A 22,245-nucleotide genomic window follows, 5' to 3' on the forward strand; every position below is an offset into this window, starting at 1 on the left:
CAGTTTCCACCTCCTGGGTTCAAGTGATTCTCCTGCCTCATCCTCCCGAGTAGCTGGGATTACAGGTGCCCGTCACCACGCCTGGCTAATTTTTGTATTTTTAGTAGAGACGGTTTCATTCCGCTTTCCCAAAGAGTTTGCCACGTTGGCCATGCTGGTCTTGAACTCCTGACCTCAGGTGATCCACCCGCCTCAGCCCCCTAAAGTGCTGGGATTACAGGCATGAGCCACTCAGCCTGGCCGCAGTGAAGTGTTTGTGAACATGATCAAATTTGTGTTTTGAAGTAACTCTGATAGTGCCCAGGGAAAAAAAAAGGGGATTGGGATCAAGAGTTAAAGAACAGAGACCAGTGGTTGCCCTGTCAAGGCAAGAAATGATGAGTGGCTTGGAGCAGACGTTTGCTTGCTGGTTAGCACATTCTTCACCTTGAGTGCAGACTCTTTGGGAAAGCAGAATGAAACCAGGAGGCCGGCCAGGCTCAGAGGCTCACACTTGTAATCTCAGCACTTTAGGAGGCCGAAGTGAGAGGATCACTTGAGCCCAGGAGTTTGAGACCAGCCTGGGCAACATAGTGAGACCCCATCTCTATTAAACAAAATAAAACAAAATAAACCAGGAGGCCATATATTAAATATGAGGAACCAGTTAAGCAAAGGAGTCCTGGTTGGGCAATGACTATTACTAAACCGAAGAGACAATATGTCTAGAGGGTAGAGCAGGCAGTGGGGAGAAGGTTTTACTTCTCACCACTTATCTCAAAATGGCTGGTCCAACCCCTTTATCCTTGCTGGCCATGCCTCTCCCAAGACCAGCCTCCCTTCTCAAGCTTCCCAATCCCTGGATTGGATTCCCACATTTTCTTCTTCCATGCACATGGCACTTACCTCTTAGGACCTGGTACAGAGCCTACCTTGAAGTGTTCCCTCCCTCTCCCAGTCTTTCGTGCTTTGAGCGCCCGCAGCACCTCACCTTACTGTGTGTTGTCTCATATTGTGCTCTAATAAATAACGCTTTTAAAATAAACTGAACTGTATTCAAGGACTGCAGTGTTTTTCTTTTGCATTTTTAGTCTGCCACAGTGTATATAGTAAATCCAGGCACCTTGTAAATATCTAGTCTGTCAGATCTCTAACCTTGATCAGAAAAATGGCCCCAGTTTCATCCCTCCCCTGTTCCGGCAGGGACACAGCCAAGTGTTGAACAGAAATATGGGGCAGAGGAGCCAGTATGGTGTGTGGATGTGGTCATGTACCTCACTCAGTAGAAGGGGCCACTCCTGCCTTCTTTAATATTCAAATGTCATCCATCTCCTTAAGGCTCAACTCATTCAGGAAACAGAGGTATAGTGTGAGTCAGGTACTTGCTGGACAATGGTGTTGTAGAATTTCAAAAACAACCAAAAGTATTATCCCTGCCCTCATAATGTGTACCATTTAACTAGGAAAACAAGCATTAAATAGATGAGTAGGTTTGTTTGAATAATGGTAGGTGTGCAGAGGGTTTAAAGCACATGATAGGGAGGTTGACTCTCCAGTGGGGGATCAGAAGACTTCACTGGAGATCTGCTAACCGGCACCTGAAGTATGAAATGGAATTAGCTAAGGGAAATGGGAGGACAGAATGATACTCTTGAGGAATTTGAGTGAATTGGTTCAGCTATACCTAAGCAAACAAGAGAAAGGTACAGAATAAGCTGAAGCCTCTGTGAAACCTTCCCTCACTGCTCCAGCTAACTCAGCTCTGCTTTCGATGTCTTTTTGCACTAATTGTCTTTGCTATACTTTATTATATACTTTCTGAGACAGAAGTCTAACCAGGAATTAGCTAGATATGGTGGCATATGCCTGTAGTCCTAGCTACTCTGGAGGCTAAGGTGGGAGGATTACTTGAGCTCAGGCAGTTGAGGCTGCAGTGAGTCATGATTGAGCCACTGGACTCCAAGCTGGGTGAGAGAGTGAGACCCTGTCTCCAAAAAAAAAAAAAAAAAAAAGCCTAACCAAAAGTACATAGCTCAAGGAGGCCATGGTCACAGGTGACTCATGGTTTAACAAGGCCAAGTGATTCTAGACAATCAGCTCTCTAGCATCAGAGCTGACAATTGGGAGGCATGGGGCACCTCAGCCAGCCAGCCATGTGTCCATGGGATGGTAGAGGAAAAAGTGATTAGAGTAGGGTATGAGGCAGTGAAAGACCTTTGGCCTAGCTGTTGTAATTTTAGCTAGCGAGCCAGGAGAAATCCTAGCATGTTTGCCCAAAGAATATTTATTACAGTAATGTTTATAATAGCAGAATACTGGAAATAATCACAGTACCTGCTGACAGGGACTGGTTCACTGATTCATTCAGCAAGTATTTTTTAAGTGCCCACTAGGTGCCGGGCGTTGTTCTGGGCACCAGGCATGTAACTGATCAAGATAAAGTCCCTGTTCCCATGGAACTTACAGTGGAGAGACAGACAATAGGGTAACAAGCTAATATCTCCGATCATTGCTAGAAACACGAGTGTCCTTTTTATCGGAATCTGTTCTTGAATTCAGGTGAAAAGAACTGGGCAGTGAGAGATAGCTGGACTAGCAGGAAAATTAAACACAAAATGCGATGGATAGTGGAGGTGCTAAGACAGCCTTCCCGAGGAGGCCATGCTTGAGATGATGCCTGAATAACTGGTGAACTAGTTGTCAACCATGTGGACATGCAAGAGGCTAGGGAATAACAAAAGGGCTGGGAACGAGTTTGATGTAGTCAAGGAACATCAAGATCAGCATGTGACAGCCTGGTGAGCCATGAGGGAATTGCATTTTACTCTCTTTTTTTGAGACAGTGTCTCACTCCGTCATCCAGGCTGGAGTACAGTGCCATGATCATGGCTCACTGCAACCTCCGCCTCCTGTACTCAAGTGATCCTTCCAGCTCAGCCTCCTGAGTAGCTGGGACTGTAGGCACACACCACCATGCCGGGCTAATTTTTTGATCTTTTGTAGAGATGGGGTTTTGCTCTGTTGCCTAGGATGGTCTCAAACTCTTGGACTCCTGTAACAAAGGAAGTGAACGGGCTCAAGCGATCTGCCGGCCTTGACCTCTCAAAGTGTTAGGATTACAGGTGTGAACCACCCGCGTGCCCTGTCACATTTTATTCTTAATATGGCGAGGTGTTGTTGGTTTTAATCAGTGGGTACTTGTGATACAGGTGTACTGTGGAGTACTATGAAGCAGTTCAATAAGGTGCAATTATTCCACTATGCAAAGATCTCTAGGATACATAGCTAAATCAAAAAGCAAGTTGTAGAACAATATGTATGGTATTTCATAAAACAAGATTCTGTGTTGGGGTGTGAGTATGGTTAAGTGGGTGGGTGGGGTGTTAATAAACATGAACAAGAGACTTTGTGTATACACCAAACTATTAAGAGTGGTTATTTCTGAAAGTAAAGTGGGATTGGTTATGGTGGTGAAAGAAAGTCATCACTTTTTACTACCCACTGTATTTGGATTTTGTAACAAAGAAAGTGAATAGGCAGCAATGACTTGGTGATTGTATAAAAAGGCTTGGCTTTGAAAGAAACCAAGAAGATAGCTAGGTAGCAATACAGGTCTGCAGGACAAATTGCCCCTCATAACTTTCCTGCCTGACATACTAGATCCTTTACAAAATTATGTAAACAATGAGTTTATGTAACCCAACATTGCCTCCTCAATCTAACAAATGTGTGATCACCACTTCTGATAGCTCCTACAGTATGTTCCCAGCATTGCCTTAGAACATTTATGGGGTTGATCCCCAGTTGAACAGGAATGTGATTTTACAGGAATCAGTGACATTCAAAGATGTGTCTGTGGACTTCACCCAGGAAGAATGGTACCATGTGGACCCTGCTCAGAGGAGCTTATACAGGGATGTGATGCTGGAGAACTATAGCCACCTGGTTTCTCTTGGTAAGGACCACTTCTCTGAGTGTCTTTCCTGCTGATGGGTCTTTCCTTCCTTGGTTGCTATAGTGGTGGTGCCCAGAGCTTAGGTAACTGTGACCAGGGTGCTCAGGGGTCAGAGCTTGTTAATCTTATTGGGACCCAGTTTTATGGGGTTTTGAGCCTGCTCTTTAGGTAAAAGGTCTTTATTTTGCAAAACTGGAAATAGGCAATTTGATTGCATGACTCCTTAAGTTGCACCTTTTTTTTCCTTCAGAGTTCCTGAGGATCAAGGACTAGTACTGACTTGTCCTTAGGAGGGTTCTTTGTCCACTTGCACAAACAACCAAATCTTGTGTATTTACCCATGAGCAGGATATCAAGTTTCCAAGCCAGAGGTGATCTTCAAATTGGAGCAAGGAGAAGAGCCATGGATATCAGAGGGAGAAATCCAACGACCTTTCTATCCAGGTAAATGAGTGAGAGTCAGGCATTAGGAATGAATGCAGTTAATGGCACAACTTAGGGAGAGGGAGATACCCTCCAGCAGCTGGCTTGCGATCTCCTAGATCTGCATAGGAGGCTGAAGCCATCGCCTGGCCGACACCTTGTAGGTCTCTCTTCAAAAGGGTGCTCCTGCTCTTGCTGGATTATTTTTCCTCTGGTGGCCTCTGATTCCCTTCATTAATTAGAGATCCCTTCTCTTACTCATTCAGAATTGAACTCCCATATTTCTTCCCTGAATTGAACTCCCGTATCTCTTTGTTGTGTTGAACTCCCCCATCTTTTCCTTGTTTAGTCTTGCTGCTTTCACTGTCAGATGCCCCAGACTTGTAGGAAACACCCACAGCCTTCCTTGATTCTCTCTCCCTTGATAACCTGCCTTCAGACTACGTGCCTTGCCACCATCTTCCTTCCATCTCATGTTCATGCTGCTTTGACTCATTACCTCCCTCCACAGTTCCTGTAGTATCCTCATCTCCCAGTTCCTCGCTTGTTAAGTGCTGCTTAGCTTTAGGTCTTTAGCTTTTCTTGCTTTTCCGCCTAAGTGACCCTGCCTTAAGGAACCTGCCTTCTAGCCTCCTTTCTTGATTACCTCCTTAACAGAGTACCTGCCTCCTGGTAGTTGCAGCTCTTTATTCTATGCCGTAGACTCAGAAGTCTTCCTTATTTGTACCATGGTTACTTTTATCCTTCTCAGAAGTCACATAGTTCATATTAAATACATAAAATCTAAATCCATCACCTTTCATCCCCCACCAGTATGTTTTGCTACCTTGCCTATTTCTCATTTCTACCCTTGCCTATTAGAATCCAAAGGATTTTTAATTGCTTAGGCTGGATACCCTAATTAGTTTAGTCTTTTATTTCAACCCAGGTTGTTTTCTTCCTATGAGAAGTAGCTTAGATTTTCTTGCCTTTTAACTTCTACTGGTGGCACTGTAAACCAGGGCCCAGATTTTTAAATTATTTATTTATTTATTTATTTTATTGAGACAGGATCTCACTGTCACCCAGGCTGGAGTGCAGTGGTGTGATCTCGGCTCACTGCAGTCTCTGCCTCCCGGGCTCAAGCAATCCTCCCACCTCAGCCTCCCAAGTAGCTAGGACTATAGATATGTGCCACCACACCCGGCTAATTTTTTGTATTTTTGGTGGAGAAGAAACGAGGTTTCACCATGTTGCCCAGGTGGTCTTGAACTCCTGAGCTCAAGCAGTCCACCCACCTTGGCCTCCCAAAGTTCTGGGATTACAAGCATGAGCGACCACACCAGCCTAATTTTTTTATTTTGAGACAGGGTCTTGCTCTGTCACCCAGGGTGGAGTGCAGTGTCTCTATCACAGCTCCCTGCAGCCTTGACCTCCTGGGCTCAAGCAATCCTCTTCCCTTTGCTTCCCAAAGTGTTGGGATTACAGGTGTGAGCCACTGCTGAGGTCCCAGATTTAGATTGCTATAATTTCTAGTTGGAATAGCTCACTCTGTTTTTTCTTTTTATAAATCAAATGGATTTTTAAAATTATAGCTTTATTGAGGTGTAATTCACATACCATGAGATTCACCCCTTTAGAGCATAGAGGTCAGTGGTTTTTTCATATATTCAGATAGTTGTACAAACAGCAACACTATCTAATTTCAGAACATTTTCCTCACACCAGCAAGAAACGTCATACCCATTAACAGTTACTCCCCGTTCCCCACTCCTCTCAGTACCTGGTAACCATTAATCTAATTTCTATTTCTATGGATTTGTATATCCTGGATAGTTTGTATAAATGGAATCATAATATGGCACTGGCTTCTTTCACTTAGCATGATGTTTTCAAGGTTCAATCATGTTCTAGCATGTATCAGTACATCATTCTTTTTTACCATTGAGTAATATTCCATTGTATGGATATATCACATTTTGTTATTCATCAGTTGCTGAACCACACTGGATTGATATTTATTTATTTATTTATTTATTTATTTTGAGACAGAATCTCACTCTGTCACCCAGGTTGGAATGCAGTGGCTGTGATCTGAGGTCACTGTAACCTCCACCTCCTGGGCTCAAGCAGTTCTCATGCCTCAGCCTCCCAAGTAGCTGGGACTACAGGCACGCACCAACTCGCCTGGCTAGTTTTTGTATTTTTAGTAGAGATGGGGTTTCTACTAAACCGCTATTGGCCAGCCTGGTCTCAAACTCCTAGCCTAATATGTTCATCCCACCTCAACCTCCCAAAGTGCTGGGATTACAAGCCTGAGCCACCATGCCCAGCCACTGGATTTTAATGCTTTATCTTCTTTTTTTTTTCGAGATGGAATCTCACTCTGTCACCCAGGCTGGAGTACAATGGCATGATGCAGTGGCATGATCTAGTCTCACTGCAACCTCCACCTCCCGGGTTCAAGCAGTGCTCCTGCCTCAGCCATCTGAGTAGCTGGGACTACAGGCACACGCCACCATGCCCGGCTAATTTTTTGTATTTTAACAGAGACAGGGTTTCACCGTGTTGCCCAGGCTGGTTGCGAACTCCTGAGCTCAGGCAATGTGCCCACCTAGGCCTCCCAAAGTGCTGGGATTACAGGCATAAGCCACTGCGCCCAGCCTAATGCTTTATCTTCTTAAAATTTCTGACAAACCATTGCTATTACTCTCTGTACTTTACTATAGAAAATAGAAACTCCCTGATTTAAAAGTTCCCTATCATACTTCCAGTATTATCCTTCTATTCCTGCTAAAACAGATCCCCTTAGGTTGAACTTCTCTTAATATTCTCTATATGCAGCATATCTTTTTCCTCATTAGGCAATATATTCTGCCTATCCAAAGCCATTTGTTCTTTGAGTTCAAGATCTATCTAATCCATGAGACGTGATATATACTAATATATTTATTTATTTCTTCCTTTCCTGACAACAAATATCATTTATATCATCTACACTATAAAAACTCAGATTTAATAATATGCCATCTGATGATTTTACCCTTTTCTAGTTGCCAAAAGATTGTCTTGTTTCTCTTCAAGCCCTGTTTATTATGGTATTTTAATATATTTTATCTGTGTGGCAGAGCATATAGAAAGCAATCAGAACATACTTGACTGATCAGTAAGAAATCTGGTTAGCAAGAAAACTTTTCTCATTTAATCATTTCCACAAGCATTTTTTGCATGTCCCACTGAGAACAATTCTTAAAAAAATTACAAGGCATTCTCTGTCCTCAGGAGTTGAGTTGATTCTTATTGCAGGGTAAGGAGTTTGGGGGTTTAGGGCCTTATTGTGATTTCCTCTCTCAACATTTTATTAGGAACATTTTCAAATAGGAAAGTTGAAAAAAATTTTAGTCAATACCACATACCTACCACCAAGATTATCACATTTGTTGTTGTTAACATGTTATTTTATTTGCTTTGTTAACATGTGTTTTATTTGCTTTATCATGTATTTCTTTAGCCATCTATCAATCCATCTTACTTTTTGATGCATTTCCAAGTAAGTTGCAGGCATAATTACATTTCACTCCTACACTTTTAGTATGTATGTCATTAACTAGAATTCAATTTTTTTCAGTTTTTAAAAGAAAATGTTATATGCAGTGAAATGTACAAGTCTTATATGTACCATCCAGTTGGTTTTGACAAATGCATTCACTTGCCTAACCCAAATTCCTATTGACATAGAACATTTCCATCACTCCAAAAAGCTCTCTGCCCTTAGTTTTTAAAGGTTATTGTTCTTAAACCCTAAAAATAAATTTGCTTGTATCAGTGTTCTGAAGTAAAAACAGGGACTTAAAGATCAATTTATTAGCCAGATTGAAATAAATGTTTTGGTCAAGGGAGGTAATTAGTGTAGAACCGGAGCTCAAATAGATGAAAACCACAGTACCAGTTGTAAAGACAAAGATGATTTGCCTCCTGATCAAGGACCTCCTTGATCTCCAAGGGTTATACTTTACAAACTGAGAAAATGCAGTATTTCAAATAATCTTTTCAGTTATATCACTGGATACAGATTTTCTCTGCAGCATTTGGAGACCTGGAACCTCAGAGTTGACAGTAAAGAAATTATGAAATGGATATATTAGGAAGACAGATTTTGTGGTGGTTTATAAAAGGATAGGAGGCATGGAGAGCATATAGGATCCTAAGATGGGCTGTGATCCTGTTCCATTTGTATCTGTGCCTAACACAGTCCTGCTCGCTTATTTCCTTATTTTCTAACCAACCCTCCTAGATGGGCTTTCCTCATTCTCTGGACTTACCACATACTCTGAATCTGCAGTCTTCACTATCATTTCTTCACTTTTCCTTTTCTCCATTTTGGGTCGTCTTCTCAGGATACAGGAGTAATTTCAAAACAGAGTCATATGTAACTTATATGTCTTTCTTCATTCCTACGCTAGCAGTGTATTTCAACAGGAAGGAATAGGGGACTTTTGTACTTTGGATTTCTTTCAGACTGGAAGACCAGGCCTGAAGTCAAATCATCACATTTGCAGCAGGATGTATCAGAAGTATCCCACTGCACACATGATCTCTTACATGCTACATTAGAAGACTCCTGGGATGTTAGCAGCCAGTTAGACAGGCAACAGGAAAACTGGAAGAGACATCTGGGATCAGAGGCATCCACCCAGAAGAAAATAATTACACCACAAGAAAGTTTTGAGCAAAATAAATTCAGTGAAAATTCTAGATTGAACACCAATTTGGTTACACAACTGAACATTCCTGCAAGAATAAGGCCTAGTGAATGTGAGACCCTTGGAAGCAATTTGGGACATAATGCAGACTTACTTAATCAGAATAATATTCTTGCAAAAAAGAAACCCTATAAGTGTGATAAATGTAGAAAAGCCTTTATTCATAGATCATCGCTTACTAAACATGAGAAAACACATAAAGGAGAGGGAGCTTTCCCTAATGGAACAGATCAAGGAATTTATCCTGGAAAGAAACACCATGAATGTACCGACTGTGGGAAAACCTTTCTCTGGAAGACACAGCTTACTGAGCATCAGAGAATTCACACTGGGGAGAAACCCTTTGAATGCAATGTATGTGGAAAGGCCTTCAGGCATAGCTCATCTCTTGGTCAGCATGAGAATGCTCATACTGGAGAGAAACCCTATCAGTGTAGTCTCTGTGGGAAAGCCTTCCAGCGCAGCTCCTCCCTTGTTCAACACCAGCGAATTCACACTGGAGAGAAACCCTATCGATGTAATCTATGCGGGAGGTCCTTTAGGCATGGCACATCCCTCACTCAACACGAGGTCACACATAGTGGAGAGAAGCCCTTCCAGTGTAAGGAATGTGGGAAAGCCTTTAGTCGATGTTCTTCCCTTGTCCAACATGAGAGGACTCATACTGGAGAGAAACCTTTTGAATGTAGCATATGTGGGAGGGCTTTTGGTCAGAGCCCATCCCTTTATAAACATATGAGGATTCATAAGAGAGGCAAACCTTACCAAAGCAGTAACTACAGCATAGATTTCAAGCACAGCACATCTCTCACTCAAGATGAAAGCACTCTTATCGAAGTGAAATCCTACCATTGTAATGACTGTGGGGAAGACTTTAGTCACATTACAGACTTTACTGACCATCAGAGGATCCATACTGCAGAGAACCCCTATGATTGTGAGCAGGCTTTTAGTCAGCAAGCTATTTCTCATCCTGGAGAGAAACCCTATCAATGTAATGTATGTGGGAAAGCTTTCAAAAGGAGTACAAGTTTCATAGAGCATCACAGAATTCATACTGGAGAGAAACCCTATGAATGTAATGAGTGTGGAGAAGCCTTTAGTCGACGCTCATCGCTTACTCAACATGAGAGAACCCACACTGGAGAGAAACCCTATGAATGTATTGACTGTGGTAAAGCCTTTAGTCAAAGTTCATCTCTCATTCAGCATGAGAGAACTCATACTGGAGAGAAGCCCTATGAATGTAATGAATGTGGGAGAGCCTTCCGAAAAAAAACCAACCTGCATGATCATCAGAGAATTCATACTGGAGAAAAACCCTATTCTTGTAAGGAATGTGGGAAAAACTTCAGCCGAAGTTCAGCTCTTACTAAACACCAGAGAATTCATACTCGAAATAAACTCTAGGAACCGTGAAATTAAGGAATTTGCAGAATGCTTTAGCTAAAATGTTCTGATTCAGGATCAGAGGATTCTTAGAGAGCTTGGGAATGTAATGAATTACGTGTGTGTTTATATGTTGTGTGTGGAGAAAACTGCCAGTAGACAGATTTTTTTTTTTTAACATAAAGACACATTCTCAGATCTGATTACAGACTAGTGTAAAAACAGCTACATGTATGTAGCTGGTTGGGGCTGATATGCCTATATGTTGGACTTTGCTTTTGAATATATGTATGCAGGATATCATCAAGTTTCAACATCTTGACTTGTGACCCCCAATGTCAACAGCTTTTTTAAAAAACAAATTTCTGCAGTAATGACCAAAACCCATTTTAAAAATTGCTTGACAACTGCACTCAACTGCGGCTCTTACATTAACTTCACCATGGAAACCAGTTCCAACTCCAGGAAGTCACCATTCAAAGAATTAGGTCAACTAGCCCAATCACTTCATTGTACAGATGAAGAGACTGAAAGCCAAAGATGTGAAGTGGTTTCCACAGTATGATACAGCCTATAAGGGTAAAGCTGGGTTAAAAATGCAGGTTTCCTGGATTTGGGGCCCCATGGCCTTGCCAGTGAAAAGGTTATTTTTGGACTCAGAGGGCTTTAAAATAAATTTTAAGATGTGTCAGATACACAAACATTTAATGGGCACCTATGGGTTGGACACTTTGAGAATTCTTAAAAGTATAAGTGGCAGCAAAATGTATGCAAATTTATCACAAACTATTTAAAGCAACTTCTTGGAGGCTTACAAACCACAATTTAACAGAAACTGTAGATGGTTGAACTACTAGTGACTTTTTCCCCTTTTCCCAGTTACAATTATACTTTCAGCTAACATATGCCAGTTTCACAGAACTATTAAGTCCCCTTATTGTACTTTTTATGGCATGCCCATGAAAAAGCACTTTCTTAAGCCTACAGTATCAGATCAATGGGAAAACAACAGAAAACTAAGAGGAATTTTCCCCTGTTAATTTTCTTGCAGAAAAGTATAAGTCTAATTGCCCATTGCCATAAATTTTGTCTTGTACTCAGAGAAGCAACATGCACTGGCTCATTTTATGTGCAAAGAAAAGATTTCACCATTAAAAGAATTAACTTGGCTAGGTATGGTGTCTCATACCTGTAATCCGAGCACTTTGGGTGGCTAAGGCAGATAGACTGCGTGAGCCCAGGAGTTCAAGACCAGCCTGGACAACATGGTGAAACCCCATCTCTTTAAAAAAAAAAAAAAAAAAAAATCCAAAAATTAGCTGGGCGTGGTGGCATGCAGTGGTAGTCCCAGCTACTCAGGAGGCTGAGGTGGGAGGATAACTGGAACCCGGGAGCAGAGACTGCAGTGAGCTGAGATCATACTACTGCATTCCAGCCTGAGCAACAGAGCAAGACACACACACACATCAATTTATTTTAGTTGTATAATGCTTTTCCATTAGTAAAGCATCAGCTAAGCTTTAGTGGCCTGCTGCATCCCCTAATGACTCCTATGGGCTATCCTAAAGGAATTTCCAGAACCTTTGTTGGTGTGTTGACATTGACCATGCAGACCAATTTGGGCACAACTGGACATTGATTCCTTTTACACAAGAGCTGCCTCCCAAAGATAGATAAATCTTCCCAGCCCTAAATATGAATCATGGGGCAAGATATTGGTGGTATTGATGGTGAACCTTTCCTACTGGATTTTTTGCATGCCACATAGCAGGATTCATTGCCTTTCTCTCATCATGGATGGCATGCAGCAGCACCCAAGTATTCTTCATTCTTTGCAGGGAAAAAATTGTGCATGGGGGCTGAAATGTAATATGTGTAGCTCAATTAGTCTCTCCTCTGTGATGCAAAATGGAATATTCAATGGCAGATCTGCCCTTCTGAGATGCTGACCATCCAAAACACCTTGTTTATGGTGCACCATGATTAGCTCACACACAATGCCAAGGCTGTGCTTCTATTATCTGATACATAGTTTGACAATGGGTAATTCTACTCAGACCCTCCCTACTGATTGGCTAGGATGCCTGTCAGGAACTCATTATGCTACTGGTTGTTTGGGGATCCCCATAGTGGACTACTTTCAGGAATGGCATGAATTGTAACCAACTGAGTGCTGCCCCCACTGTTACGGAAGTTTATAAAACCTTAGTTCCGGAAGACCCAAAGGAGAGTACTGGTTTGTGTTTGGAGCTTGGCCTAGATCCAGCCACCACTCTCTGAACCTCAGCACATCTTCATTGACAGGGAGGGAGCCCAGGACATATGTGTGGCTCATTGACCAGAAGGCTTTCTTAGTCCCAACAGCCATGCACCATGCACTTATGGATACCTAGCCTTTTAGGGCTACGCGAAATGCATCCTTGTAACATCATTGTATTCTTTCAATAAATAGCCTTCTGAGTTGAATGGGAGTCAGTTTGTCGTTTTCAATTTTCAGAACTTGGCTAAGATTAAAGAGTGGTGCACCAAGAGGGAGGAATTAACTGCTAAACTCATCACAGCCAGGTGAGTTAATAGCTACCATTTATTGAATGCTTACCACTTTAAAGACATTGTGCTAGGTGTTTCACATCTGTCATTCAATCCTTACAACTTCTGGTTAGCGGTGTGGTGGTAGTTCTTGTCTTTGCCCAGCATTTTCCCCCTTTTCCTCTTGCAACAATCTGATTGTATTGACTGTAGGAACCTAAATCAGGATGTCCCTGGGGCTCACTGATAGTTTTAGGGGCAGGCATGAGACCTAGTTCAGCTAATCAGAGTCCTTTGCCAGAATTTTTTCCAAGTAGAGCTGGAAGGAGCCCTACTTTGGGCTTTTGTGTTGCTAGGCCAAAAGATAAAAGGCCTAGAGCTTCCTGGAACCTGATTTCTTACCAGAGATGGGAAGTAGGAGAGGACAAGGTTGACATGATGGTGTTCTTGTTTCTATTTCCTGATGTCCTTAGACCTGGCTCAATTTCTGAAGCTCTCCTTGGGATTCAGGAAGCTCCCCATCAGTCCAACAGTTTCTCCTTTTTGCTCAAGCTAATTTTTTATGTTTGTTGCTTGCATTAAAGAAACCTAAAATATGTGTGATATACTTTTATCTGCCAGAGCATCTAGCGTACCTTCATGGAAGATGAGAAAAGACTTCTGCACTTTTAGGCACATTGATGGTGGTGATGCTTGGTTTTTTTAATAGCTGCAGTAGGCTTTTCATTTTGCAGTATTCTGACTTCAAGATTGAGCACTTTTTTAAAATACTAAGGTGGTTAATTCCTACTCATCTGTTGAAATGCAAATGGTGCTTCAGGAAAGGTTTTGCTGACTCTCCTATTTCAATTACATTGGTCTCCCTTTTAAAAAATTTCATGGATTACTGTTAATGTCCTCCATGTTACCACAGTTTGTATTTGTGATTATTTGGTTTTCTTTTTCCTACACTAGATGGTGAGTTCCAGGAAGGCAAGAGTCCATGTCTGTTTTGATAGCTCTTTTTATTACCCTGCTAATTAATGCCAGGCATATGGTAGATACTTAGTATAGTGATATAGTGTTTTAAGTGAGCAATTGAGTGGAGATTGATTGCTAGACAAAGAAGACTGGTAGGTAAATGAAAAGATGCTCCATCTTGAAGTCAGAATATTGCAAAATAAAACAATGTAATACTGTTTCCTACCAATTAGGCTGGCAAAAATTGAGAAATCTGGCAGAGGGGAATTAGAACTTTTATACACTGCTGGCAAGAGGGTAACTTAGTATAATTATTTTGGGAAGTAATTTGGCAATATCCAGTAAAATCAAAGCTAAGCATATCTCATGTCTCAGCAATACCACTTGGAGATACATATCCTAGACTAGAAATTCTCCCTTGTGAGGAAAAGAGACACACGCACAGGTGTTTATTGAGGCAGTGTTTTAAAGAGTAAAAATATGAACACAACAGAAATACTGGGAAGTGAATAGGTTAACAATAAGTCATGGCATATTCTTTTTGAGACAGGGTCTTGCCTTGTCACCCAGGCTGGAGTGCAGCAGTACGATCTCAGCTCACTGCAGCCTCCACCTCCCAGGTTCAAGTGATTCTCATGTTTCAGCATCCCAAGTAGCTGGGACCACAGGTGTGCACCACCACACCCGACTAATTTTTGTATTTTTAGTAGAGATGAGTTTTCGCCATGTTGGCCAGGCTGGTTTCGAACTCCTGGCCTCAAGTGATCCATTTCCTTGGCCTCCCAAAGTGCTGGGATTACAGGTGTGAGCCACTGTGCCCAGTCAATCATGGCATATTATAATTTAACATACAGTTTTTAAATGAAGGAACCAGAGCATCTGGCAAAACAAAGAAGAGCCTAGAGCTGCCTATTCCACTCCTATATCCATCCAGCTAAATGTGGCTGAAGAAAAACAACTATGACGATTAGTCCCACTTTTTTTTTTTTTGGAGATGGAGTCTCTGTCACCCAAGCTGGAGTGCGGTGGCATGATCTCAACTCACTGCAACCTCCGCCTACCAGGTTGAAGCAATTCTCCTGCCTCAGCCTCCTGAGTAGCTGGGACTACAGGCGTGCACCACCATGCCCAGCTATTTACTGTATTTTTAGTAGAGATGGGGTTTCACCATGTTGGTCAGGCTAGTCTTGAACTCCTGACCTCATGATCTGCCTGTGTCGGCCTCCCAAAGTGCTGGGATTACAGGCGTGAGCCACTGCGCCCAGCTGATTAGTCCCACTTTAATTTCTTGTATGCTATCCTCCAGCATTTGTTTTCCTATCCAGTCATTGTCCCACTCTTCTAAGTTGCTATTTTATGACTTCTCTCTCTAACCTCTCCAGCACTTCGCCCACTCCTGACTCAGCTGGTGACCTTATTTCCTAGTTAACTGAGAACAAGAAAAGGAATCAGAAGAGGCCAGGGGCAGTGACTCACACTTTTAATCTCAACACTTTGGGAGGCTGGGTGGGCGAATTTCTTGAGCCCAGGAGTTCGAGACCAGTCTGGGCAACATGGCAAAACTCTGTTTCTACCAAAAATGCAAAAAAAATTAGTCTCATAACCTGGTCTCAAAAAAATAATTTTTTTTAAAAAGGAATCAGAAGATAATTTCTCTTCTCTGTGCATCTTATTCTTGCATTCTTTCTGTTGCTATGGTTGGCACTTTGTTCTCTTACCTAAGATCAAGTCCTCCTCTAGTGTGTTAGATCCCATCCTTAAACTAGGGCATAATTCCTGCAGTTGTTCTTTCCTGCATTTATTTTTTTTTTCGTCTACTGGATCTTTCCCATTAGCATAGTAACATGTATTTTTTTCATCTCAAATATATATGTGTGTGTGTGTGTGTGTGTGTGTGCTGTATCCTCCTCTACCTGCCTACCACTCCATTTCTTGCATCACTCAATAGTAAGATTCCTCAGTAGAGGTGTGGAATACTCATCTCTAATTCCTCTTCTTCCATTCACTCTTGCACCCACTCCAATCAGGTCTTTGTGTCCGCTCTCATCAAAGATCCCTGATGGATTCCATGTGGCTAAATCCAGTGGTCTTTTTCAGTCCTATTGATGCAGGGAGATGAGCCCATACAGGTGCTTGGCTTCTCCCAGGAAAGAATTCAAAGGCAAGCCAGTGGTGTTAGCAAGTTTTACTGAACTGGAATTGCTCCTGTGAAGCACATCCAACTCCTAGGCAGTGCACCCCGAGTGAGCACTTGTGGACAGTTGGCTAGCTATATTTATACCCATTTTAATTACATGCAAATCAAGGGGAGGGTTATGCAGAAATCTCTGGAAAAGGGGTGGTAATTTTTGGATTACTGTCATGGAAAGGGGTGGTAACTTCTTGGCCATTGCCATGGTATTTGTAAATGTCATGGTGCTGGTGGGAGGGTCTTATGCTAATGAGCAACGAAGGAAGCTAGAGGTTGCTTTCAGCACTGTCTGCTGGTTCTCACCATTTCTTCTCTTTATCCTGTTGGGACTGGAAAATAAGTCCTGCTGGTCTCTTACCTCACGTTTACTTGTCTTTTCAACATTATTTGATACATTAGTTGATCACTTCCTCACAGTGACCCTTTTTTTTTTCACTTGGCTTCCAGGTTACACTTACTAGATTTTCTTATCCTTTATTGACAGCTACTTCTCCCAAGTTATCTTTCCTTGCTCTAGACATAGGAATTCCCCCAGGGCTCAGTTCTGTGAAAGGGCCATGTATGCAAAGCAACCCTCAGATGCTGAAGGAGCTGGGAAGCCAAAGAATGAGGCAGACAAATCCAGTTTGTCGGTTTGGGTGATTTTTTAGGGGAAACTTAGAAGTGTGGTCTTGGGTGGCCGGAAGGTAGATCTTCACACCACACCCCATCAGAACCAGGGCTTGTATCTTGGGGGAAAGTATACATGCCGTTGAAGGAATGTGCGTGCTGAGGGAATGCTCCGGGTATCACAGCCTATGATTTCTGCAACAGCATCAAGGGTTGTTTTGAGGGAAGGGAAATAGGTGTTTCTACGTAAAGAGTAATACATCAACTAGACATTTTAGAGGCATTCCCAGACTGAGGGTTAGGTTAGTCAGAAGTCACATGGTGGATTAAAATTTAAAATCGCTATTTTCCAAACTAGTCTTTATTAAACTCATTTGAAAGGCAAAAAATAATAATAGTAAATAATAAAATTTAAAACTTTCGTCCCCACAGTGGTGCATAGGTATTCGTTGTATGTGCCTCTGTGAATGTTTAAACTCATTTACAGTTAAAGTTGGCCTCCTTTTTCTTATCTGATTCCTCCTCCCACACAACCACCTGCTTGGTTTCCCTCGGGCCATAAGCCTGGATAACTTGTACACCAGCACACCTGAAGGATTTGGGGGGAAGGAATAATGAGCACTGATGCTCCTCAGAGTGAGAAGCTGATCCAAGCCCAAGAAAGAAGGGAGGGACCCAGCACGGCGGCTCATACCTGTAATCCCAGCACTTTGGGAGGCCAAGGTGGGAGGATCACTTGAGGCCAGGAGTTGAGACCAGCCTAAGCAACATAGTGAGACCTCATCTCAACAAAAATAATTTTTAGGAAATAATAAAAAATTGTTAAAAGAAAGTCTTGGCACTGTCAGAATCAGGCAAAGCATTGCCACTTGCCAGAAATGCCTTTTGAGGCACCAATTAAAAAGAAGGGAGGGCAGAGGAGCAGAGGGCTTCCTGCAGATGAGGAGCATAAGTGATTATTTGCAAGAGTTGGTGGAAGGATATTACTAATTTTTGCTAATAACTTCTAGTAAAACCCTGGTCATTTTGGAAAAACATACTTTTTTAACAAACACTTTTCTTTTGAGGTGGGGTCTCTGATGCAGTGGTGTGATCATAGCTCACTGAAGCCTCAAACTCCTGGGCTCAAGTGATCCTCTGTCCTTAGTCGCCCAAGCAGCTAGGACTACAGGTGCATGCCACCATGACCAGCTGACACTTTTTTTTCCATTTGGAAAGGTAGCAGACACACTAAAAGACAAACACATTTTAATGGATAAAGGAGTCAAGAAATCTGGACCTGAATTATAATGGTATTTTATTGAGCTGTGAACAGGAAGTATTATTGTAGTAATTAATGGGGCTTTTATTTTACTGTCTGCATTAAAAAACTGGCAATTTGCAATTCCAAAGTTAGAGTTCTCACAGGATCTTGACAGGGACTTTTCTATTGGCTTGGAGTTGCTGATAAAGCTCTTAAGGTGAAAACAAAATGTCACATTCCTCTGCTTTCTAAAGGGTGTCACAGAGACTGGACACAGGGTCCCATAGGACTCACTAGATGTGAGAGTCACAGAGCCACTTGATCCTTGGCCCCTGTATAAAAACCATGTAAGGAGGTTCTGATCCAGAGGAGATGGGCCTCATGCTCCTGGGATGAAGCCCTTACCCTGCCCCTACAGGGGTGGGGGACTTGGGCACCAAGAATGAGATATTGGGGGATCTGAAAGCATGGGAGCTTGGCATCTCCATCTCCAGCAAAACCACAGGCCCACTTCACAGCTGTCACCTGGAGTTCTTGGGAGAACTTAATGTTTGTTCCTTAAAATGTGTTCCCTGTAGTGTGGAGGTGGAAGGTGGTAAAGGATCGAACAGAGAGGGGTGCCCCCAACTGTCTGGAGATTTCAGAAGGGAGGGGGCTGCTGCTGGAGTAGTCCCTAGCAGCAGAGTGGAGATCTCTAAGGGTCTGCATTTGTGTTATCCCTGGGAAGGAAAGGATAGGACCACTCCATCTGTTTTCCTTAACATCAGAGATCACAAGTCAGGATTTCAGTGGTTCCTGGATAGGGTGTCCTTATAATTGATTGTCCAAACAGGGACCCTGAGAATGAAGGGGAAGCTAATCAGATGGGAAGCTCAGATTGTGCTCTAAAACCCAGATGTATGTTCACCCTGTACCTGGAGCTCTTGGGAAGGAGGACAAGTGGGCAGGAGCCATAAGGCTGTGTCAATGGCTGCTCTGCCAAACTCACCTTGAGACTGGTTAGAGGCAAGGATTGCGTGAGGCCCAAGGGAAACTAGGCTGCCCTGCTGTGAATCAACACAGAGAGCTGGGATGAAGCTGAACCCAGGGGTGCCATCAGGGCAGGCCACAGGCTTCATCGCCAGGTGCAGTGGCACACTTAAAATCCCAGAACTTCAGGAGGCTTGAGGCCAGCAGGTCCAGGCTACAGTGAGCCATGATTATGCCATTGCACCCCAGCCTAGGTGACACAGCAAGACCTGTCTCTAAAAGCAAAACAAAACTATATATATATATGGTCAGACTAAGTTTCAATAACTGAAAGTAAGCAGAAAATTGTATTTGCTCAGGTTAAGGGATCCTAACGGGATTTGACAGTGTTGGGGGGTGGGAAGGCATTTTAAGGGTAACATCACACAGGTTAGAAAGGTTTACACCACCAGTTTACAATTAATAATAGGAAGATCTGGGTGTGCCTTTTAAAGAGGTGTCCAAAGGAAGCCCACTGGTGGCATCATACATTTTATGAGCTGAGGTTGAGATGTGTAGTTCCGCCAGGTGTGTTGCACACACATGTCAAGAGAGCACCTCCTGAACACAGGGACATGTGGCACAGCTAGGGACTACGTTCCCCGAAAGCCTTAGCAGCAGCTCACTTCCACTTCTGGGCTGAACGTCTTCCCTCGCAGTCGCTTTTGGTCTGCTCGGCCATGTGCAGTGCTGAGTTTTTGCTTCCTTCTGAGTGGCACAGCGTGGATACAAGCTTGGCTATGTGCCTTTCTCCAGGTTTCCTGCATGCAGGGACAAGTCATTCTCCTCCTGTGGCTGCCACTAGCCATCTGTGTCCCATGGCTGGGACATCCTGGACCAGGCCCCTCCTGCCTTCTGACCTTTGCCAGATGGCAGGAGACTGCCATCTCCTATCATGTGACCTACTGCACAAAGTGCGGATAAGTTGAACCATATGAAATTGTCTAAGCAGGGAAACTCCTGGTCAATGTGTCTCCTTTTTCTGAAAAAAAAAAAAAAAAAAAAAAAAAAGATATTCTTTAAGTTTCTCCTCCCTCTGAAACAAGGTCATAAAGAACAGAGATGCAATCTCATCTTCCCTGTCTCCTTCCAACCCCTTCTCCCATCCTCTGGACCAGACGGCCTTGTGCAGGCAGGCTAGAGGGAGAATAACGAAACCTTGAGTGGGGAGTTATACTCCCAATAACAGTGGTCGAGGTAATTAGGCCTGAATTTCCCACAGAAAATAAGCTGGGAAACATGTTGAAAAAAAAAAAAAATATTCCCCAAAACACCAAAGAGCTAAGGAGAGTAAAGAATTGGGGATCAAACTTTAGGAGAAGCAAGAAACAATTCCTGATCCCAGCACTCAAATCTGCTTTTGCCTAGAGGCATTTTGCTGATGAAAGACACACGTGGACTGGGTGTGGTGCCTCACACCTATAATCCCAGCATTTTGGGAGGCTGAGTCAGGCAGATTCCTTTGAGCTCAGGAGTTTGAGACCAGCTTGGGCAACATGGTGAAACCCTGTCTCTAAAAAAAATACAAAAATTAGCTGGCATGGTGGCTCACACCTGTAGTCCCAGCTACTTGGCAGACTGAGCCTGGAGAATTGCTTGAGCCAGGGAAGCAGAGGTTGCAGTGAGCAGAGATTGTGCCACTGGCATATGCCAGCCTGGGCCACAGAGTGAGACCCTGTCTCAAAAAAAAAAAAAAAACAGTGGAAAAAAAAGACACTGTGAAACCCAGCTGTGACATTGGTGGACTTAATAATTACCCCATATTTGAACTAACACCCCAGATGAAGACACCCTCAGGAAAATGTTGAACTGGGGAAAATAAGCTGTGGTTTAGACAACTTAGGACAACTGACACAGGATTTTTCTCAGTCACTTTGCCTATAGGGGCCTCTGTGGCCAGCAGTGTCCCCACCTGGGCCTCCCTTGGCCCCGGGCCTGCCACAGGAGGCACCTCATCCACTCAGCCCACCATGCTGTGCCTGGCTTGTGCACTGGGATCCGCACTTGGCCTGTGGCTGGGACAGGCATGCCTCAGCCTGCCTGTGTCACAGTTCATACCCGCATTTGACTGTTCCCAAGTTCTTGTCCTGCATCCAAGAAGAATGAGGTTATGCTGACAACTGAAGGGTGAGGAGGGCAGAGAAGAATTTTATTGAGTAACACAACAGCTCTCAGTGGAGAGGGGATGTAAGGGTGGTCCCCCACCCAAAGTCAGGTCATCTCTCTGTTGACTGGGTCCAGGGCTTTTATGGGCTCAGAATGGGGAGTGTGTGCTGATTGGTTTGTGAGTATGCAAAAAAAAAAAAAAAAAGGCTAAAACAAAGGCACTACTCAAAGATGGGCATGACAGTGTAGAAAACCAATTAGGCAAGGGTGGGTATATGTAAAATAGATGAAGGGTAGTGATCAATCAGAGGAAAGCATGCTAGATGGGAAGACAGGTTCTCAATCCAGTCTGTGGATTTACCGAGGAGTTGTAGCTAGGCATCAAACTGTCTTCAGCTTGAAGGCTGGGTTTCAGTGGGGACCTGTTCCTGTCTGCATAGGATTTGTCTGCCTCCTGCCACTGTCGCTACCATCTGGGAGTAAGGGCAAAAGAAGACAGAAACTTCCAAGAAAGAATCCTGAGTGATGTCAGCAAGAATGGCTAAGTAAGGACCTCCAGAAGTTCTCTGCCCCATACAAGCAATGCAAATACTGACAAAACTGTGAGAATCAGATTTTTCACAAATCTGGAACATTATTCCAGCAAGCACCAAATGTTCCCCTTGCAGCAAGCTAGGAAACATTTATTTAAAAAAAAAAAAAAAGGATGCATTTCATTAACAAGAGTGATCTTTGTGGTATTTTAACATGCTCTATTCCCATTTCCTTCTCCCCAGCTCCTCAGCATCCCTGAAAACCAACAGCCAGGCAACCACTGGAAGGAGCAGAATAGGTTTGGAGCATCTTCAAAGCCCCATTCCCAGAGAATTGTCATTATTTGACTTGTATGGTGGTTTCCTGTAAGACTCTACTCACAAGACTTATCTTTATTTGACCTGACTCAGTGCAAACAGCCTTTTCCCCAGGGGTATCACTTGAAAATTATCAGGGCAATTGTTTAACATCATTGCTACCTGAGGCAGTAGGTAACAATGCAAACAATAGGCTAACCAAAAAGCTTAAAAGGAAAAGCTGGGTAATAAGATGTCTGTAAGGAGCTTTGAAAAGCTCC

General features: G+C 43.0%; 1 protein-coding gene across 8 annotated transcripts in view; it reads left to right on the plus strand.

Annotated features, from left to right (window-relative positions):
- Positions 1–21,904, plus strand: part of ZFP90 (ZFP90 zinc finger protein) — a 36,854-nt gene extending 14,950 nt beyond the window's left edge. For 4 of the 8 annotated variants that reach the window (XM_019012551.4, XM_019012552.4, XM_004057865.5 and 1 more), the window contains exons 3-5: positions 3,808–3,934; positions 4,283–4,378; positions 8,855–12,954. In XM_019012551.4, coding sequence (XP_018868096.1) covers positions 3,808–3,934; positions 4,283–4,378; positions 8,855–10,509 — 1,878 coding nt within the window. In that variant the 3' untranslated portion in view covers positions 10,510–12,954. Of the gene's footprint in view, positions 1–2,982; positions 3,102–3,807; positions 3,935–4,282; positions 4,379–8,799; positions 12,955–21,574 lie in introns of those variants that run through there. The other 4 variants (XM_063700310.1, XM_055366263.2, XM_055366262.2 and 1 more) reach the window with 3 other exon arrangements.
- The last annotated feature ends 341 nt before the right edge of the window (positions 21,905–22,245 follow it).

The sequence above is a fragment of the Gorilla gorilla genome, chromosome 18 (genome assembly GCF_029281585.2).
Source record: "Gorilla gorilla gorilla isolate KB3781 chromosome 18, NHGRI_mGorGor1-v2.1_pri, whole genome shotgun sequence".
Classification (NCBI taxonomy): Eukaryota; Metazoa; Chordata; class Mammalia; order Primates; family Hominidae; genus Gorilla; species Gorilla gorilla.